This window comes from Primulina tabacum, chromosome 14 (assembly GCF_025594145.1).
Source record: "Primulina tabacum isolate GXHZ01 chromosome 14, ASM2559414v2, whole genome shotgun sequence".
In the NCBI taxonomy this organism is placed as follows: domain Eukaryota; kingdom Viridiplantae; phylum Streptophyta; class Magnoliopsida; order Lamiales; family Gesneriaceae; genus Primulina; species Primulina tabacum.
This window is the reverse complement of record NC_134563.1, coordinates 33,825,161-33,846,178: the sequence shown is the minus strand read 5'-3', so window position 1 is coordinate 33,846,178 and position 21,018 is coordinate 33,825,161. Positions and strand designations below refer to the sequence as shown.

Here is a 21,018-nt window from a genome sequence, read left to right as displayed (position 1 = left end):
ATATTATTTTTTTGAAACAGAAGGTCGTAGGTTCATCTCTCACCAAACATATTTTTTTGATTTTTTTTATAATCCATCATTTCAAAATTGTTGTTTAATCTCTCACTATTTTTCATAATTATATTATGATTTTTATTTAAATATAAATTAAATTAATAAAAAAAGTGTACAAACACGTAACGCGTGCAAATGAGCGTTAGTATAAAGAATCTCCCTAATAATGACAAAGAAAGACAACGTCTTTTTTATCCCAATATACATTTTTTTTCTTTTATTTTTTTATTCAAAATTTCAAATTTCACTTTAGTCCTTTAAAAAAAATTAACTACGAGATGACCCTCGTATAATTAGAATCAATCCAAATGATATTACGATCCTTCATTTATTTTGTACAACTATGATATTACATTTATTTGGACATAAATCAAATTAATTAGGAAAAATATTATAATGCACGCATCGCTTACGCAGATACACCGATATAAATTATTGATAATAAAATTATATGTTTTCTTATATTGAATAATGAATACCTCATTCGTAAATATATTTCATAATATTTTAAAATTGAAATAATTTTACTCTTTTAATTTATCGGGAAGAAGAATAGAGCAAGACATTTATAATGAAATTGATTGAAATATAAACAAACTTAACTGTAAAAATGTTTACCCTCCCTCATAAGTGAATTCAAACCCCGTTCCTTCTGTTTTTTATGTCCATGAATAAAGCCCTTGTAATCTGTACTGTTAGATGAGGATTCTTAACTGCAAATGGATCAAATCTTGCTGCAAAAACTACATCTTCCATGTTTCTGACAATAAAGTTCAAGGCTGTTTCCTTTAATGATTGGTTCGAACAAGAATCTGATATTTCTAGAATATCAAGAGCATTGCCAAGCATATGCTGCGAACAAAACTTTTGGAGAAATGGGATGTCATACTTGTCTGCTGCAATTGACAGTGAATAAACATGCTTTTCCACCTTTTCTTTTGGCAAATCTCCACTGTATAGGAACTCTAGCAAAGATTCCACTTCTTCGTGATTCAATTCGTGGAGTGTTATCGTGTCGTTTGGTGGAGCTTTGCATCCATCATAATCCAAGATGTTTATGAAAATATCAGATCTTAATGCCTGTGCAGTATCAAAAGAGGACTTACTATGGTTACATTTTTATATGAAATGTGATCATAGGCAAAGTAATTGTTTTGACAGGTAATGGAAGCTGAAGCCACTTCAATACCAATAATGCTTTATGTGCTGGTACAGATGGCCCATTATCTCCAGGTTTGACTTGAATATCAGTGTGAATTTGATCCTTAAATGCTGCAGCAAATCCCTGAGGTAGCTTATTTTCTCATTTAAAATGTCTTCAATGTCCTTCATCTCCTTCACCCATTTTAAAACATTTGCAAATCCCTGTTTACCAAACTATACGTTCTTTTAGGCTTTTTTAGCTTATACTATTTTAAGTGCACGCATATAGTCTCTAAGTTGGGCTTTTGGGTCTTTGACCACAAATAAAATTAGAACGAAAACCCATGTGTAAAGAAATGGAGGTTCCATTGCTCCAGAACAAGAGAAGTGGGAAAATCTAGTTTGGTATCTGGGAAAACCGAACTCAATGTACCGGTGTTCGCATATTATATGTACGAGTCTATTGTTCGAGTAAAACACGTCTTCTAAACTAAAGTGACAACTTCAATACCATGCAAAAGTTAGAAACAAGATCAAAACCAAAAATCAATGGTGTTATGAATGTGGATTTTAAGAAATCTGAGTTTGGTGCATGTGACATACAGACATGTTTGATGCAGCGTATATAATTCTTATTGTATAAACGATGAAACTGACTCTAGTTATTCTCATCGTGATTGAATTAATGTCGCAATCTTATTCCATATTTATATTTTTATTTCTCCAAGTATGTTGATTGTGTCTTCCGATATAATGTTATGGAAGACCGACCAAGCCCATCCACACACACTCCATATGCCAAACAACTAACATATATAACTGCTAAAAGAAACCTAAGTTTAATATAGTGTCAAAAACATGTGTGAGACAATTTTACGGGTCGTATTTTATGATATATGTCTCTTATTTGGGTCATCCATGAAAAAATATTACTTTTTATGCTAAGAGTACTGCTTTTTATTCTAAATATCGGTAGGATTGACCCGTCTCACAAATAAAGATTCGTGAGACCGTCTCACAAGAGACCTACTCTAATATAGTAGATTTTGTTTGATTCGTTATACATATGATCAAATAATATAATTCCTAATATCCATAATATGTCATGTTAGCAATTATATCTATATATTGATGCCATCTAATCATGTAACAATTGGATTTGACTTGGAATCAATTGATCAAATTGTAAATATATACAATATTATCAAGGTTTGTGATCAATGCTAATATATACACATTCGTTGGAAAGAATGTACAAATTTTTAGAAAATTTATGAAGAATTTTGTCATTCACTCAAACCAAGTAGAACTAGCTAAATTTGATATGTGAAACGAGTATAAAATAACCCTCGAGGATCAACTTAGAGTGATCGGCGCATCGATGGACAAGACCACCTTCTTCACTCTCTTTGTTGTGTAGCAGTAACCACTGATCCTCCTCAAACATCCATTTATATTGCCAAAACACGTTGTTGGGCTAGGAGAATCGTGTCCAGCGTTGTGTAACTCGTTACCGGGGGTCGAGCTCGGATTAGTGGTTGAGCGCACGAAATGCGAGCATGATGATGATGAAGATGACGATAACGACAATGAGGGCGATGCATTAACTTTCTTGGCTAGGATTCTTGAAAGAATCGAGTTAGGAAAATTGGAATTCTTCAGGTTCTTTTTATGGGAAGAGTTTTTCCGGGGAGTGGTGATGAATTGGTGGGATGGTGGCGGAGTGAGTGGCGGCGAAAGAGGGGTGTGGTTGGATTTGTGTTTAGGGGTACCCGGCTGAGACTCCCACATGAATGGCACAGCACCCGTGGCTTCGCCGTAGTACACTGCCGAAATCTCCTCACCACCCTTGTCGGCGGAGATGCAATCTTCATTGGTCAAGATTTTGATTTGTTGAAATTCAGGTGGGAAATGTGAGGGACCACTTGCATTTGCCATTTTCTCTCGGAATATTTTTTGTGTTGGAAAACAAAGAATTCTAGCTATATAGTTCAAGGTGCTCGGACTACAATATATAAGATAGTGAAGTATGGTGGTTAAGATCATTTTCTACATTTTTTTTTATGATGATGGAATAATACATCAGAATGAGAGAGATTCCAAAACTGTTCAGCCACGAGACTGTGCAGTTGAAAAGTGATTAAAAAATTTGATAGACACTGCTCATATCAAGAAAGTGCATCTTTTTTCGAGAACTCATCATATAAGAACTTCAAAATTAAGCGTGTTTGACTTGAGTCAAATTCTAGGATGGGTGATCACATTAGAAATGTTTAGGGTGCGTGTGAGCGAGGACATAAGCACGTTGAAAAGACTCGTCTTGGTACAGTGGGGACAGTCGTCGAATCTGAGACGTTACACAAATAAAGGTCGAAGTTTACAAGATATTAGCAGATGGTTTATAGGTAAGTCCAACGTATAACAATAAATATGATACAATGTTAAATTGCAAACTTGAACATAGATTTATCCCAAAAATTAGTTCAAGGAAGAGGAATGTCCAAGTGCATGTATATAAAATTTTCAAGAACTTAATTCACCCAATGTGAGACATATAAAACACATCTCCGCAACCGCTACATTTCGATATGCATTAGATAAATTATCACGCTAACGCAGTATCTTTCAAATCAAACTAATCAAGTGATCATTGCTTAACCTGGTTAAGATCATTTTCTACCTCCTGGAAATATATTAAGTTATACCAAAGAAAGAAGTGTTTAACCAAAATTGTGTAGGTGCACATCATTAAGTAACCTGGTAAATTTGATGTGAGATATAAAAAAAATTCAAAATAAAAAATTTTGATCCATAATCTGTGGTCAAATGTGTGGCGAGTCAATACAATTGGGTAGCAATGACGATGACATGTTATTCCAAATATATATATATATATATATATGTATGTATATATGTATGTATGTATGTATATGTATGTATGCATGTATAGATTAAACACTCATATAATGAAGTGACGTTTATCGAAAAAATTAACATTGGAGTACGCGATTGTGGCCATTGGTATTAATTTATTAATGAAGATAATTAAATGCGGGGGCCAAATTTAATTAAAAAGAAAATCAAGAAATTGTGGGCAGTGTTGAACTACTCGGACTGTAACATTAATTAATTATATATACTTTTTATATAAAAATTAATTTCACGCTTTAATAGTAAATCATGAAATGCTAAAACGCATTAAAAAAATAAAATAAAAACTGTGTTACATAAATTTTGGCCATTTTAAACAAAATCTCCCCCCTCTGGTTTTTTTATTGATAGTTTAGTCCTTGGGTGGTATGTTGTGTCGTGGACCTAATAAATCGCGTGAATCTATCATATTATTGTGTGATAATGGAAAGAATAAAATTTTATAGGATGAGAAATATTTCAGATATAATAAATAAAAATCTGAAAAATAATTTAAGACTGGATTTAAAATAAACTGTTACATTTAAAGAATTTGAAGAAACACGATTATAGCTCGTCTCACTCCCCAAATTCACCGTGAAATCACGTGTCACACAGAAGATGAAACAGTTCAATGAAATTTTTATTTGTTGAACTGATTAAACAAGCGATATTTTTTGAAAAAACAATGCTTGAATGAATCATGTTTTTAAGAAAATGATTGAATCAATCATGACGATGAAGATTGGGGTGACAAATTTTGGAATGTGATTGCATGTGATTACCCTAAAACCAGGAAGTAGAAATAGAATACCACTGACTGCCTTTGCTTAGTCATATGTGTTGCGATAAATTAATTCAGTCCCATTATGTATTGAATATGTCTCTTGTGATACAGTCTCACGAATCTTTATCTGTGAGACATGTCAATCATACCGATATTCACAATTAAAAAAATACTCTTAGCATAAAAAATAATATTTTTTCATGGATGACCCAAATAAGAGATATGTCTCACAAAATACTACCTGTGAGACCGTCTCACACAAATTTTTGTATTATTTATTTGGACTCGTTTTTTTAATCTGATTCGGAACTTGATCTAAAATATCTAATCTTTAAAATGTTGGTGACGTATTTTTCATAATTTCAAAAAGGTAATTTCAATTTAAAAAAATTGATAATTTTCATTTTAAGATTAAAAAAACACATATTTCATCTTTCATTGTTATATGAACAACAGACATAGCGTGCATCACGACACACTCGTAAATTGACAAAATATCCTAACATTTGTCCTCTTCGTCTAGACAAAAACTTGTGTGAGACGGTCTCACAGGTCGTATTTTGTGAGACAGATCTCTTATTTGGGTCATTTGTGAAAAAATATTATTTTTTATACTAAGAGTATTACTTTTTATTGTGAATATCGATAGGGTTGACAAGTCTCTCAGATAAAAATTCGTGAAACCGTATCACAAGATACATACACCTTCGTTTATAAGGCTCCAATTCGAGATCTTGCTATAGTTAAACCGTAACCATTACTCTTCGAGTCAATAGATGTTGGTAATTCCACCTTGTTAAATTGAAAGGGTTTCAGTGATAAAATGTAAAAGTAAACCATGTGATGGGATTTAAGATTTTTTAAAATGAAAACCTATTAATCAGTTATTCCAATAGAAGGGTAGTGTTGTCAAAACAGACAAGTCGAATAGATCGGTTTATTTCATCCTATCCATGTGGGCATTGCCCCCCATGATAGGATTGATGGCCAAGATTTGTCGATGCATATATAGGACCCACTTTTTTTTAAAAAATTATATTTATGACAAGATCTTACCCGTGGAAATGAAGTGAGGGTAGTGCCCACATAGATAGGATCTCATTAACCGAATAGATCGGCCTGCAACCCATTATTTGGTGGGATAGGTTGGACTGCCATTTGAGAGAACTATGATAATGTCAACCCAACCTACCTATTTGGCAGATGGAACGAGACGAGCCAAGCCGCCAATTTTATTTATGTTTGGTAGGTTGCTTGTTTTACCAAATGATGGGCTAAAAAAATGATTAACTCAATCTGTCTATTTGTCGAGGTAAGGCGGGCCAACCCGATGGGTGCGGCCACAAGTCTATGGAAGGGTTGAAATATGAAATTTATTATATTTAAAAAATGAAATGTATTAAATAGCTTGTTATTGATGGCCCGTTTGTGAATTTTTGTATCGTTACAAATGATATCATGTTTGCATGAAATTTTTCTTATCTAATATTTTTTAGTAAATATAATGAAAATACGCTTCGACAATTTATTTTAGACAAAAACTTATGTGAGACTGTTCTCACATGTCGTATTTTGTGAGACAGATCTCTTATTTGGGTAATTCATGAAAAAATATTATTTTTTATGCTAAGATTATTATTTTTTATTATGAATATCGGTAGGGTTGACCCGTCTCACAGATAAAGATTCGTGAGACCGTCTCACAAAAGATCTATTTTTTTTTTTAATGTTTTCTTCATGTATTCTTGTTTTAACTTTTGATGAATCATGGTTAGATGCAAAATAAATAATCGGATCCAAGATTTGGTCGGATATTTAGCTAAAAGGCTTTTAAAGAAATAATTCACAGGCCCAATTTAAGAAGTGGGCGAATGGATTACCAAATCTTAAATGTGATCTTATTGTCCTCGTTATAGAAAATAGCATATAGACAAAATCTGAGAATTAATCTAATTTTTTTGGTGTTTTATTAGTAAAAAAAATTGAAATATGTTTTTGGACAAAATTTTTGTAAAATTTTATGAAAATATTTTTTTTTAAAAAAATTCCGGAAGTATAGTGTTTAAAAAATTATTGAGAGGTATTTTTTATATGTTTAGAATAATAGATAAAGTTATTCAAAAAAAATTTAAATTTTTTTTAGAAAAATACAGAATAGTTGTTCAAACGCATATATATTTGACAAAAAAATTTAAAACTTTTTGAAAAAAAGGGTAAAAAAACACTTTTATCTAAGTATTTTACAAGTATTTATCCAAAAAAAAACTCAAAAAGTGTTGGATATTTTAGTTTGTATCCTACTCCAATTGGTGTATGTTTGAATATAATTGAAATTGAATTCAATCACAAATTATTTTTATTCAATGGTTTTCATGTCATAAAAGAACACATGTACATGTATCATTATGTTTTATATACATACATTTCAAAGCAAATGAACTCCTCTAGTACCTGATAAAGCTTAAAATATTATTATTATATAATGTTTATTATTATTTATAAATGATGAAGATGTTTGTTATAATCAGTTTTCGAACCTGATATAGTCGTCTCACACTTTAGAATTGATGTGAGATGAACTATAAGTCATTAAAAGCTTAAATTAATTAAGTTGAAGCAAAATGAATTTTTAATTTGAGCCGGCTTAGCCTCACACTATAAAAAAATTCTGATTAGCGAAGGTCATGTCCGTCGATAAAACCATCGCTAATCAATATTAGTGACGGAAATTAACTCCGTCGCTAAAGTCAACGTCGCTCCGTCGCAAACATATTGCGACGATTTACAAAAATCGTTGCTAATTAGCGACGGTTATGAGTAGATCCATCGTTGCTAATTAGCGACGGTTTTGAAATAAATTGTCACTAACGAGATATATTTTTGTAGTGTCAACTATTATTTTCGAAGTCATTGGATGAAAACGCAAATAAAAAAATTCTAGTAATATTAGATTCGACTTGTTCATGGGTTTGCACCTCTAGCTAATTCAAATCATTTTCAAAATTTAAAAATTTCAAATAACAAATTTTACACCAATATTGATTTGATCGTGAAGAACGACATGCCAACTTCAAATCAAACAAAGTTTAACCTCAACAACATCAAAAGACTACAGTGACTAATCCAAGTTAATTATATATATGTACACACATGCTAGATTATAGATACGTCAAAATTGTTTAGCTCGTCGGATTATATAAAATAAGTGGATTGAGTTAATAATTTCTCAGCTTGCCAAAATGACAGGCCAGACGATCTAATGGTGAGCTCGGAGCTTACCTGCTCCAACCCCCAAATTATATACGAAATTTACAAGAACCGTCACGTCATCTAAAATAAGTGGATTGAGTTGATAATTTCTCGATCCACCGAAAAGACAGGACATGGTGGTTGATGAAAATTCAGGAGTAGCCCAGCCCGCTAGCCTGTTTTAATATCTTTACTCAGAAGCTTGCTGAAAAGATAAAGATTGGACTCATTGTGAATGTCAAATACAATATCATAGGCACGTCCAGTTTGTCAAAATATATATAGCCATGGGATATTTAAGAACAAGACAACTATTAAACGAAGAAACAATGCATTGTAATAAAGAAGACAGTACATATTTTGATTTCTTCCAATATTTTCATTTGACAATCTGACAATTGTCACAACATATGTCCACATATCCACGATGAATTTTAGGTTGATCTATTACTACATTGAGAATATTATTTTTGATATATTTGTACAAGATGTTTATATGAACATCGCAATTGAAACAAAAAAAATATTGATAGATCCCTTTTTTTTTTTGTTTTGAATTCAGATTTTCATATGCTTCTGATGCAACATAGAATGAACGATGAAATTTGGTCATATCTTAGGCAAAAACTTGTATGAGACGGTCTCACGGGTCGTATTTTGTGAGACAGATCTCTTATTTGGATCATCTATGAAAAGTATTACTTTTTATGCTAAGAGTATTACTTTTTATTGTAAATATCGGTAGGATTGGCCCGTCTCACAGATAAAGATTCGTGAGACCGTATCTAAAATGGAAAAAAGAGGGACATAATTGGAAATGAACAAGTTGTACAAGACATAAATTGGGATAAGCCCTTCTTTCCCATGTGCTTCCTGCAATCACGCAAAAGGTTACGGGGCATCAATTGTGTCCCAAATAATGTTGTTTGCAGAGTGAAATGAGTGTTGTCTTTTGTGTGCCTTTTTAGGTGAAAAAGAATAGTAATTAATATATAGTTGGTGGGATGGAAGGAAGTGTGTCCTGCCTTTTCCGGCATGGCATCGATTGATCTATACATCATACCAACCTCCTTACATGTATACTTGTAAGTGAGTAAATGGATAATCCCAAAAGGAAATATGGAAAATGATTGGTTGGGTCACCACAACATGGTATCACATGTGAATCTTGGTCGAGATGATATATTTCATCTTTGCATTTGCTTATTTACTAACTCACACGCTCATTGATAAGATTTTTATTGGGTCACATATCAAGAATTTACTCATAAAAAATGCTTAGCTTCGAAGTTTTTAATTTATGGACTCCGGAAAAGAAGATATATATTGTAGATATGAGTATTATCCATCGAATTTTTTAAGCTCTCATAAACTGTACACTAGGGACGACAATTTCGTCCGAACCCGATAGAGAATTTGATAACAGACCAATAAATGAGGGTATGGAAGAGATTTTTTATCCGATTAAATAAATGAATAATTGTGTATGATGATTTTCTTGTATGAAAATGGAGGTGGGTCTTAAAAATCACACATACCTGAGCCGAATACCGATTAAATTAATATATGTATGATTGTTTGGTTATAATGTTAATTTTAATAAGTTTTTGTTAAATGATATTAGACGGATGAAATGAAGAAAATTATTAGCATATAGTTGATGCTATTTTTGTAGAATAATGATGTTATGATAAATTGTTTCTAATATTTTGTTATTTTTTCTATAATTTTTATATTTAATTTTTTTCTTATTGTTCTCAACAATTTAATAAATATACATATCTTACTCGAAATAATTCAATTATGATAAAATGCAATTATAGGCAGTAACAAGATATTTGGGCAGGATATTGAATTCAATCATCTGGCGAGTATAGTGATGTTGATGAAATTGAATACTCGATTAGGATGAGGATGTAGATGCAGATGATTATAACAAACGAGGATGAGGACGGAGGATATGAGATACTACATACCCAAACCCTATCTATTATCATTCATACTGTACACAATCTCATACATTCACAATTTCTGAATAATTGACGACGGGGCCGAAGAGAGCGGAGAGTGTTAGCGATACCAAGGGTTTGCATGGACAAGGAGTGTTTTTGGTAGACTTTTAGGCAAAAGAGAACATGAATGAATCGATCTCACACAACAATGTGAGTGATTCCAAGACTGTGCATATATGAGATTATGCAGTTAAAGATGACTTAAAAGATTTGATAGATAAATCTCATATATACAAGATGCAACTCTTTTCGAGAGCTCGTAACTTAAAAATCCAAAGATAGACATGCTTGATTTGGTGCAAATCTGTTATGGGTGACCTCTGGGAAGAGTGATCATGCGTATAAGGGCATAAACACACTAGAAAGTCTCATGTTGGTATGCTGAAAATAATCGTCGAATATGATGTGTTACATCACATGTATTGATAAATATATACTCTTAGATAATTTTTTGGAGTAGTGCATGTTGGTATGATATTCTTTTGTTTTGTCTTGAGAAATCTCGGGATAGAAATGAGTGAACCAAATACAAAGAGTCGAGTTAGTACATTGAGGATAATCATCGAATATGGGGTGTTACCTAATGGTACATAGAAATGAGAGAAATTCTGTGAGTTACTCGATCGTTGATTTTTTTTCTACTACTAAAATTTTTATTGTTAATCCACATGAGAGGAGAGGGGAAATCTCATCTTAAGACGAGACCTCGGAACCTTATTACTCTTTATGAGACATATTTGTCAACCATCTCTTTCAGATACTGTATATGCATGAGATTGTACATTTGATAATGACTTAAAAAATTTGATATGTAATATTTATACTAACAAGATACATCTTTTTTTTGGGAGATCATAACTCTAAAACTCCAAAGTTCTTAAACTCAAGATAATTATGTCATAGGTGACCCGAGAAGTTTCTCATACAACGTGTGAGTTGAGACACAAGCACAGTGAAAAAACCCGTTGATACGATGGAACAATCGTCAAATCTATAGTATTATATATGAGTTCCATTGATAGCATCTCATTAACCGTCTTAACCTACCGAGTTGTCAACAAAACATGTATGGAATTCGTTAAAGTTTATGTTGATTGGTCGCGCTAATGGTACAGCTTGGTACGCTCTTCGACGTTCACATATATTTAGTCCCGATGGTTCGATGGAGAAAATCCAATTAATCGAGGAAACTTTACGGAGATATAAATCGTATTATTGGTGGTATACGAGAAATCTAGACTAAACTCCCAAATACAATGAGCACTGCCTAGACTCATTAATCTAAAAGGAAAATATATTGATATAAAATTTTGAATGTTTAAATTAATGACATATAATACACCATAATCACATATTATTTATCCCATGGAGTGAACAAGTATTAGCAATCGAGAGTCAAAAGACAAATAAATGTATCAAAAGGGGACCGCTTTTCCCCATGCATGCTCTCGCGTACAAATCTTCTTTGAACTTTAACGTGTCTATATATATATATATATAAACATCTAATAGGTGAGTATTATCTCATTGATATGCACAGAGATGATCGCAGTAGATGAACAACATATAAACTATATATATATATATATATATATATTTATTTATTTATGTCTAGAACTATAAATGGTTCTTAATATGATAACTCATTTCATTGTACAACCCAACCAGAAGTGTACCACACTAAAAATCATCATTGTCGTCGAGATCACAAATTTCAATTTCTAAACTCATCAGTTTCTATTTATGCACCACTTAACCAATCAACCTGCTGAACTCCCAAGCAAAGTTCACCGTTTCTTGAACCCTTTTGAAGTAATACTTAATGGAGGAAACTGCAGGTATGACTGAGACGAAAAAGATACTGGATAACCCGAGAGTGGAGATCGACACTTCGTCGCCGTTCGAGTCGGTGAAGGAGGCGGTGGACTGGTTTAGTGGCAGTGGTCCCTGGATCCAGCATCACCTGCTTCGTTTAGCTGCTCATCACCACGTTAGTTTTCTTTATTACGGTAACATTCACTATTTGTATTGCATGTTATAACTTATGTATATTCTGGTACTTTAGTTGCATTCATATAATCTGTCATTAAAAAGTGATAAATATATAGTTTTGTTGATAGAATTGAGAAAATGGGAATCGATTGTTCTAAAAGATTTTATAGAAAATATATATTTATAGCATAGATTACATTATATATAGTTTTAATGATTCTCACCTTTATTTTCGAAAGCTGCATATTATAAGTTATAATCGTGATTAAATTAATTATATTGCAGCATGAAACCGAGCCTTCGGGGGAAAATGGAGGAATATGCAGTACAACTGGAGAGGGATTTAATGTTGAAAGAACAAGAAACGCTCAAAATATTGAAACAGCTGGAAGCAGCGAAGAGATTAGTCGAGACTTTGAAGTGTCACTTGATGCCTGAATTCTGTCCATTCTTGGCAAGTCCTCATCAGAATCTGGAAACTCGTACTAATGATTCCACGGAAGATTTGAGCTTGTTTCCTGTCTTGTCTCCTGGTTTGACGTTCATGGAGCTGAATCATGCGAAAATGAACCTGAACAAAACGTCGGTAGACCTTGCTGTGATTCAGGAATCTGTGGAGTCATTAAACAAGAAAATGAGAAGAGACAGGGGTTTGCTTGAGAGGAGAATGGAAATGGAAGCAACCGACTGCGGAAAGCCGAAAGCGGAAGCGAAGGGGAGGTTGGAGAATTGTACCAACATTGCAGTGGGACTGGAACGGGATGATTTTGAAACCGAGCAGTTCAGGAAGATGACAGAGGCTTCTAGGTATGAAGTGATGAAGGCGATGGCGGAGATAGAACGTACCAAGAACAGCATAAAGATGGTGGAAATGAGGCTAAATGCTGCCAAAAAAATGGAGGAAGCCGCTAAAGCAGTTGAAGAAATTGCACTTGCCGAAAGAAGTTTGACTTCATCAGATGTTTTCTTGGATCATAAGCGTAATGGAATCACTCTTTCGTTTGAGGAGTACCGTTCGCTCACTCAAAAGGCGCATCAAGTTGAAGAGATTTGTAAGACTAAATTTATAGATGCCAATACCATCCAAACAAGAAACAAAGATCATCAATCAGAAGTGGCTGCAGTCACAGAAAAAATTGAGGAGATGAAAAAAGAAAACCAGCATTCCCGAGTGGCGGATTTAAGGACCAAAGAGGAGGGTTCGTTACCAAATGACCAAGATCGTTACTCTAAGTTCAAGTTCAGGAATTCGCGTTCCGGTGGACATAGGACTGCACAGGTTGCGAACGAGAATGGATTGAAGGGAACGACTTCAACGGAAGACATATTAAGTAGGAAGTTGATTCTGCAAAATGATATCATTGTAGGGAAGCATGTGGAGGATCAACATGGTGAAAGGGGACATGTTTCTTTGAGCCAAATGTTACGCAAGCAGAGTCGAACCATCTTGCATCCTGGCGAGACAACGGGAGACGAGCACGGCCGTGTCGAAAGGTCGTTCTTTGTGCAGACGAAGAAGTTTGGATTCATTCAAGTGCCAATCTCCATCAAGAAAACCAAAAAGAAAGTTCAAACTTAATCATGAACGTGAAGTGATTAGGCTCTTAATTAGTGTGTGATGATTTCAATCACTGTCATTGGTATTTCTGTTGGTTTGGGAGTATGATTTGCCTTTGTTGGCTTTGTGCAAGATCCTATTGATCTGTTGTCAAACTTGTGATTGCTTGTCTGAGTAGGAACTTCTTTTTCTTTATTGCCTTGCATAACATGCTACATGTCTCTATATATATTTTAAGAAAAATAGATCAATTATCAACCTAATATTTGAAAAAGGAAAATTTGTACGAGTAATTCTATGGTCTCATGGATTTATATTTATAATAAGGGTTGATCTAGTCAATATTTACAAAGAAAATAATAATTTTCGCATAAAAATTAAATTTTTTCATGGAACGGATCGGGTTCGACATCCGTCTCATAAAATTGACTCATAAGACGATCTCAAAGAAATGAAAATTTATACTTTGTATAAATTCTATTTTTGAAAAAATATCTCAACAATATTTCTAAATTTAATCAGGATTTTTTAAGGTCGGAAGGATTATACGAAATCGCGAGTCCACCTTAAAAATCAGACGTCCTACCGGAATAATTTTCCCAGCTACTGACGAGTAGGTCTTTTATGAGACGATCTTACGAATTTTCATATGTGAGACGGGTCAACCATACCGATATTCAAAATAAAATATAATACTATTAGCATAAAAAATAATAATTTTTCATAGATGACCTAAATAAGAGATCCGTCTCACAAAATAGAACCGTGAGACCGTCTCACACAAGTTTTTGCGGCTACTGACAACGAGGCCCAGTTTTTTGTTGCAAGCCCATATGAAATGTGTGCCATTCTGTTAATTGGACTAACTCGGCTTTGCCCTTGGGTAAAGAGAGGTAAAATAAAAACACAAAAACTCTCGTGAGATGAAATCAATTTCGTGAAACATATATTTTATTTGTGTCACTCGGAAAAAAATTTAATTTTTCATGTAAAAAATATTACTTTTATTGTACAAAAAGTAGGGCTGGCCCATCTCACAAAAAAAATCTGTGAAACCGTCTCACAAGAGATATACTTCAATGAAAATAAAAATTGATTCATATTCACAATCACAAGCCCCTCAACAATTTTTAAGTGTATATGAATTATAGAAACAATTATGGGAATAAATTTTTCTGAATTGCAAGAAGACATTTTTATCAATATTGTTGTTTTATTGATGACTTTTGGGTACAATTGTTTTGATTGTAAATGATCAATAAATCAACAACATCATAGTTGCATATATGTTCAATCTTCGTCGGATCAAAAAAATCACTACAGTCTCTTATTCACTTTTATGTTTCTGCACTCCCTGAGCCTTTGATTGTTTTCTCATATGAAATTCGATACAAAACATTGAAAATCTGATGCTAATATGTGATATTTGAGTACAAAATATTTCAAATTTTGCACTAATATACGATTTTTGAGTATTCGAAATGTATAACAAGTATTAATATTATTACACATACTTTTCTCAAATGAAAATAGTCACAAACATTGAAATACGATGCTAATACATGATATTCGAGTACAAAATGTTTCAGATCTATTACTAATATATGATTTTGTAGTATCCAAATATGTATAACAACTATTGATATTTATGACGCATATCTTTATCGAAAGAAAATCTGTACAAAACATTAAAAATGTAGTACTAATACATGATATTTGGATATCAACTTTTCTAAGGGCATCCTCATCCGTCGGAATTAATCCATGTTAATAACTCTCCATCTCATCAAAAATGATGGGGTCCACGAGCCACATATTCATTACATTAACACTTCCCCATTATTAACACACACCCACATTCATTTAATTTCAGGTTTCATTATTTATGGGTCCGACTGTCCACTTACTCATTTTTTTTTATTTTTAATATTTCAATATATTTCTAATATTTTTAAAATTTTACAACAAATATTACTAAAAATAAATAGTATTATTATTTTAAAAATAACTTAATTCCAATATTCATTAAAATATTATTAAGAAATGAAAAAAAAGTTGGACTCTTTTATTTAAAATATTATTCAACACAATCTCTTTAAAAAAAACACAAAATACAAAGAAAACGAATTACGATAATCGAATATAGCCGTTGGTGCATAATTTTGCCGTTTGAAAATAGCCGTTGGTGATAATTAGCGACGGTTTAAAAAACCGTCGCAAATAGCGACCTTTTTTTTAAAAAAAACAGACGCTTTTCACTTTGCGACGGTTTACGAAAAACCGTCGCAAATTTCGAAATAACGCCGTTCATTCTGATGAATTTCTTGGCTGACATTATTAATTCTTGCGCCCACATTGGTGGGCGAAAATTAATGGGTGTTATTAACACCCATTAACCAACCAATGTGGGTGCCGTAACAAATCAGCTGCTCTCTACGTGAAAAAACAAAATGGTTGGATCACTCAAAAATAAAAAGGCTGTTTTGAAATTAGAATCGACTCCAAATTTTGTCTACTACCTGCTTTACAGTCTGTGAATGACAGGTAATCTTTCTTTCCTTCAATATAATATGTATGATATGTATGATCTTCAGAAGCGAGTGGAGGGACATTGTCTCAACTATGGTCCAGAAGTTAGTTTAATGTATATATACAAATGTGGTTAGTAAATGATCAAAATGTAAATATCAATGCAACTTGGAGTTGAGTGGACAAAAATAAAGTGAAGATGGTCTTATAATATAGTATATTTTTCAAACATTTTACAAGAAAAATGAGTTCTCATTTGGAGCTCGTAGTTACGAAGATGCGACTATCTCTCGCCCGATCTCTTCAATCTTGTGAATATTTCTTTTCTGATAGATTTGTGGAATTGATTATTTGTTATGTAGCGAAATGATCAATTCCATCTATGCAAATCAGAAAGAAAATTAGGATCGACAATCTATTGAAATATGATATATCAAGTTGATTATTTTTCGACTGTTTAATAATAATTGATGCGATAGCTTGTTTTAGAAGGCAGGTTTAATTCATTCCATATTTGGGGGAGATTTGATTTCAATAATTTTAAGGAAAAAAATTTAAATTTTGCCCCTTATTATTATTTTATCGATATTCAATATTAATATTAAACAAAATAATTAAAAAAAGTTATAAGAAAACTTAGAGTTTTGAAATTAAATCCCGGCCTTTGAAATAACCACCTGTGTGTTATATATAATATGGAAATATATGTTATCTCACGTATACATAATTGAATCTTTTGAGAAAAAAAAAACAATATAAAATTTTTCGATAATCGAATTAAAAAAATTATGATATTATTATTGGTTAATATTCATATAGCGAAGACATAATTCTTTTTTGATGTCAAACGTGAGAGAATGCTAGATGTTGGATAAGTTGTTATGCAACTAAGAGAAGAGTAGGTCTATTGTGAGACGGTCTCACGAATCTTTATCTGTGAGACGGATCAACTCTACCGATATTCACAATAAAAAGTGATACTCTTAGCATAAAAATAACATTTTTTCGTGGATGACCCATATAAGAGATCCGTCTCACAAAATACGATCCGTGATATCGTCTCACGTAAATTTTATCCAAAGAGAAAACATCTAATTGACGTGATCGATAATTTTAAATTGTAGTTGGACAATTATTATAATATTATCTCAATTAAAATATAAGTGGAAGATGTGTACGTGGATTCATATTATCTCCATACAAGTGTCGTGATTTTAGTGATGCAAAGCAAGCAACGTTGCATCACACTTTTAAAATTCATTCATAGATTCTTCTGTATAATATTGATATCATGTTATCTCAATCTGAATTTTAAGAGAAACTTTTTTAAGATTGAAGATAATTGTTTTTTTAAGAAAAACAAAACTTATATCAAATCGTCTCAGTTTAATCGGATTTAATCCATAAAAATTTTTATTTTTTATTTATTACTCATCTGTCTCTGACAGTGTTAGTTGAATGGTGTATATTTTTAACTGATTTGATGAATAAAAATTGTATCTTTATGACAAGATTCCTTAAAAAATTAATATTATCACAGCAATTCAATATTAATTTTTGTATAGCATAAAAACATCAAACGAACGTCGAAATCAGCTAACACCTCAAACGCAGCTGATTTACTTGCCTAAACACAACGGCAAGCACTGGCATACCAGAAATAGCTCATTCTAGAATTGGAGATTCTTGGCATTTTTGAAGCATCTACCCGCAAATCGTGCTTCTCAGCGTCTCTATTTGTTTTTCTTTCCCAGAGGCTTCGGTTTCTGATCAAAGCCGAAGATCTTTTCTTCAACAAGGTATGATTTTTGCACGAACCCATTTCCAATTTTCATGTTTCTTGTTCAATTTAGAAGGAAAAAACTGGTCCTGGGATCTGGATGTATCACCGTATATTTAATGATCTATTTCTTTTTCTTTTTTGTGGTATGTGTGCAGCTCTTAAATTTTTTTGGGTTTTTGAATCACGAGATTTTGTTTGAACATGGAGTTTTGAATATATGGACTTGCATTATTACCATTCTTTGTTTCTGTAATTTTGTTTTTGTTTTATTGTTGCTATGTTGTGGATGACTCACGAATTTTGATTGATAATGCGATTTAGCATATCTTGAAGGGGCCGCCATTTATCGTTGCAGAATTTTTTTTATCTGAAGCCTGAAAGATTGATTTTTTTTGCCGAACATCAATTGCGCTTGGTTTTATTTGATGTTGTAATTTGATTCAATAAAACTGATTGGTAAATTATGGTTTGTAATGGATATTGCCTTGCTCAAATTTTAAATTCCGTAAACAAAGCAATGAAAGTTGTGGGGAATGGATCAATATGAAGCAAGCTCCCTGAGAAAGGCATTTCGAGAATCGGTCTGATTCTATCTCTGTTCTTTCCAAGAATCGATCTTTTCAATTATATATATTGGTAGATCAAGTTAAAGATCGATTCGGCCAAGAAACTTTGATTACAAGGTTAAAGATGTTGTCATTTATGTGTTTTAACTACGTTGGTCTTCTTATGGAACTAATTGTTTTCACTTATTGAATATTGTTCCGAGATTAAAAAAATGTAGAACGATATGAAAAAGAATCTTATTTTTAGCTTAATTGAAATCGTTCTGATGAACCTAAGTTTATTAAATTTCTATATGGTCTGATGATAATTGACTGAAAACAAGAACTGTGAAAGTCATGACTTTTATTTTTTCATTCATAATTTCAATGTTCTATGCTTGAGCAACTATTGATTTGATATCACCTGCAGAATCTTCATCACATATTGGTGATATCCCAAGTTTTCGGGAATGCGGAAAGATGTGTTTCAAAGCTAAGCCTTCAGTCTCCTGTGTCTGCAAGATTGTGCCTAAATCAAGGTCAATCTTCTTCAATTTTTATAATAATAGCAGGTGTGAATACGACTGCGCAATCAATTATTACAGCCAAATGCACAACGAAGCTGCAACCCACCCACTTCACGTTGTGCTGAAGCACAGTGTTGTCGAAGGCGGTTGAGTTCATAACGACAAAGACTCCTGCCTTGTGAGCGCCGTATCTTGCAGGAGAAGAAATTAGGATTAGTGTAATAGGATTTGTGCTTTGACATGGAGAAAAAGGAAAACATATTGATGAAAAAATATGATGTCGGAAGGTTGTTAGGACAAGGTAGTTTTGCTAAAGTTTACCATGGTAGGAACCTTAAAACAGGACAGAGTGTGGCGATTAAGGTTATTGATAAAGAAAAGGTGTTGAAAATTGGACTTGTGAATCAGACCAAGAGAGAGATATCTGTTATGGGATTGATCAACCATGAAAATATAGTTCAGTTTTACGAAGTAATGGCTACAAAAACAAAGATTTTCTTCGTGATGGAATACGCTAAAGGCGGGGAGCTTTTTCACAAGGTTTCCAAGGGGAAACTCAAGGAGGACATTGCGAGGAAATACTTTCAGCAACTGATTTGTGCCGTCTACTTCTGTCACAGAAGGGGTGTTTATCATCGTGATCTGAAACCTGAAAATCTTTTATTGGATGAAAATGGGAATCTTAAAGTATCGGATTTTGGGTTGAATGCACTTTCAAAATCCAAGAGACGGGATGGTTTGCTCCACACGACTTGTGGAACCCCAGCATATGTTGCTCCTGAAGTGATCAGCAGAAAAGGTTATGATGGAGCAAAAGCTGATATTTGGTCATGTGGGGTGATTTTATTCATTATGCTAGCCGGTTATCTTCCATTCCACGACTCGAATGTTATAGAGATGTATAGGAAGATATCAATGGCCGAGTATGAATGTCCTCATTGGTTCCCTCCTGAAGCACGGAGGCTACTTTCGAGGATCCTTGATCCAAATCCCCACACTAGGATTTCCATAGATAGAATCATGGAAAACATGTGGTTCCGAAAGGGTTTGAATTCCAACTATGCGAGAACTCAGGTAGGGGATACTGAAAAGCCTCCTGTTGAAACTTATGAAGTTCTTGGATCTTCTTGTTGTGAGACTCGTCTCGAAAAGAAAATGGAGTTTGCAAGACCTCTTAGTTTAAATGCATTTGATATCATCTCTCTCTCCACAGGATTTGACTTGTCTGGTTTGTTTGTGGACGATGACCAAAGGGACGAGGTTCAATTTACATCAGCGAAACCAGCGTCTCATATCATGTCAAAACTTGAGGAAATTGCCTGTCATCTAAAGTTGAAGGTGAAGAAGGATGAAGAGTCGATGAGATTAGAGATGTCTAAGGAGGATAGAAATGGTAATTTGACTGTATATGTGGAAATATTTGAAATCACTTCATCCTTCCATTATGTCGAGGTGAAGAAGCGTGATGGTGATACGATGGAGTACAGGAAAATTTTGAAAAGGAATATCAAACCGGCTCTTAAAGAGATTGTTTGGGCTTGGCAAGGTGAGCAACATCAGTAGTTCTAGTATCATCAATTGAAGCTTTCGTCCCAAACTTTTCGTTCCAAACTAGCTGTGGTCGCGTGGGAAAATTAGTTTCCCAGTTCTAAATTATTTCACATCTCTGTACTTTATTCATACTTGTCACATGTCATCGATTTTCTGGGTATTGTAATCTTTCTTTGGCAGTCGTTTTAATCTATATAACCTATCTAAACGTTGTTTAAGACCATTTTTACGTACGGATTGGTACGTTTGGATTGCTGGTGCTGATTTTGTTGTAACTTATTGATAACATCAAGTTTTCCTGACATGTTGTCACTTGACGTCTGGCTTGAAGAATAAATTTTGGATTGATATTATACACATAGATGAAAGAGTACTTTT

General features: G+C 33.2%; 1 protein-coding gene and 2 pseudogenes across 1 annotated transcript; 2 read left to right on the top strand and 1 right to left on the bottom strand.

Annotated features, from left to right (window-relative positions):
* Nucleotides 1–596: 596 nt before the first annotated feature.
* LOC142524762 (BTB/POZ domain-containing protein At3g56230-like) lies at nt 597–1,896 on the bottom strand (annotated as a pseudogene).
* Nucleotides 1,897–11,788: 9,892 nt separating this feature from the next.
* Nucleotides 11,789–13,917, top strand: LOC142525360 (WEB family protein At2g40480-like; annotated as a pseudogene).
* A 3,884-nt stretch (nt 13,918–17,801) lies between these two features.
* Nucleotides 17,802–20,896, top strand: LOC142524247 (CBL-interacting protein kinase 2-like). Its single transcript, XM_075628135.1, has 2 exons — nt 17,802–18,033; nt 18,993–20,896. The coding sequence occupies exon 2, from the start codon at nt 19,330–19,332 to the stop codon at nt 20,650–20,652; it is 1,323 nt and encodes a 440-aa protein (XP_075484250.1). The 5' UTR covers nt 17,802–18,033; nt 18,993–19,329; the 3' UTR covers nt 20,653–20,896.
* The last annotated feature ends 122 nt before the right edge of the window (nt 20,897–21,018 follow it).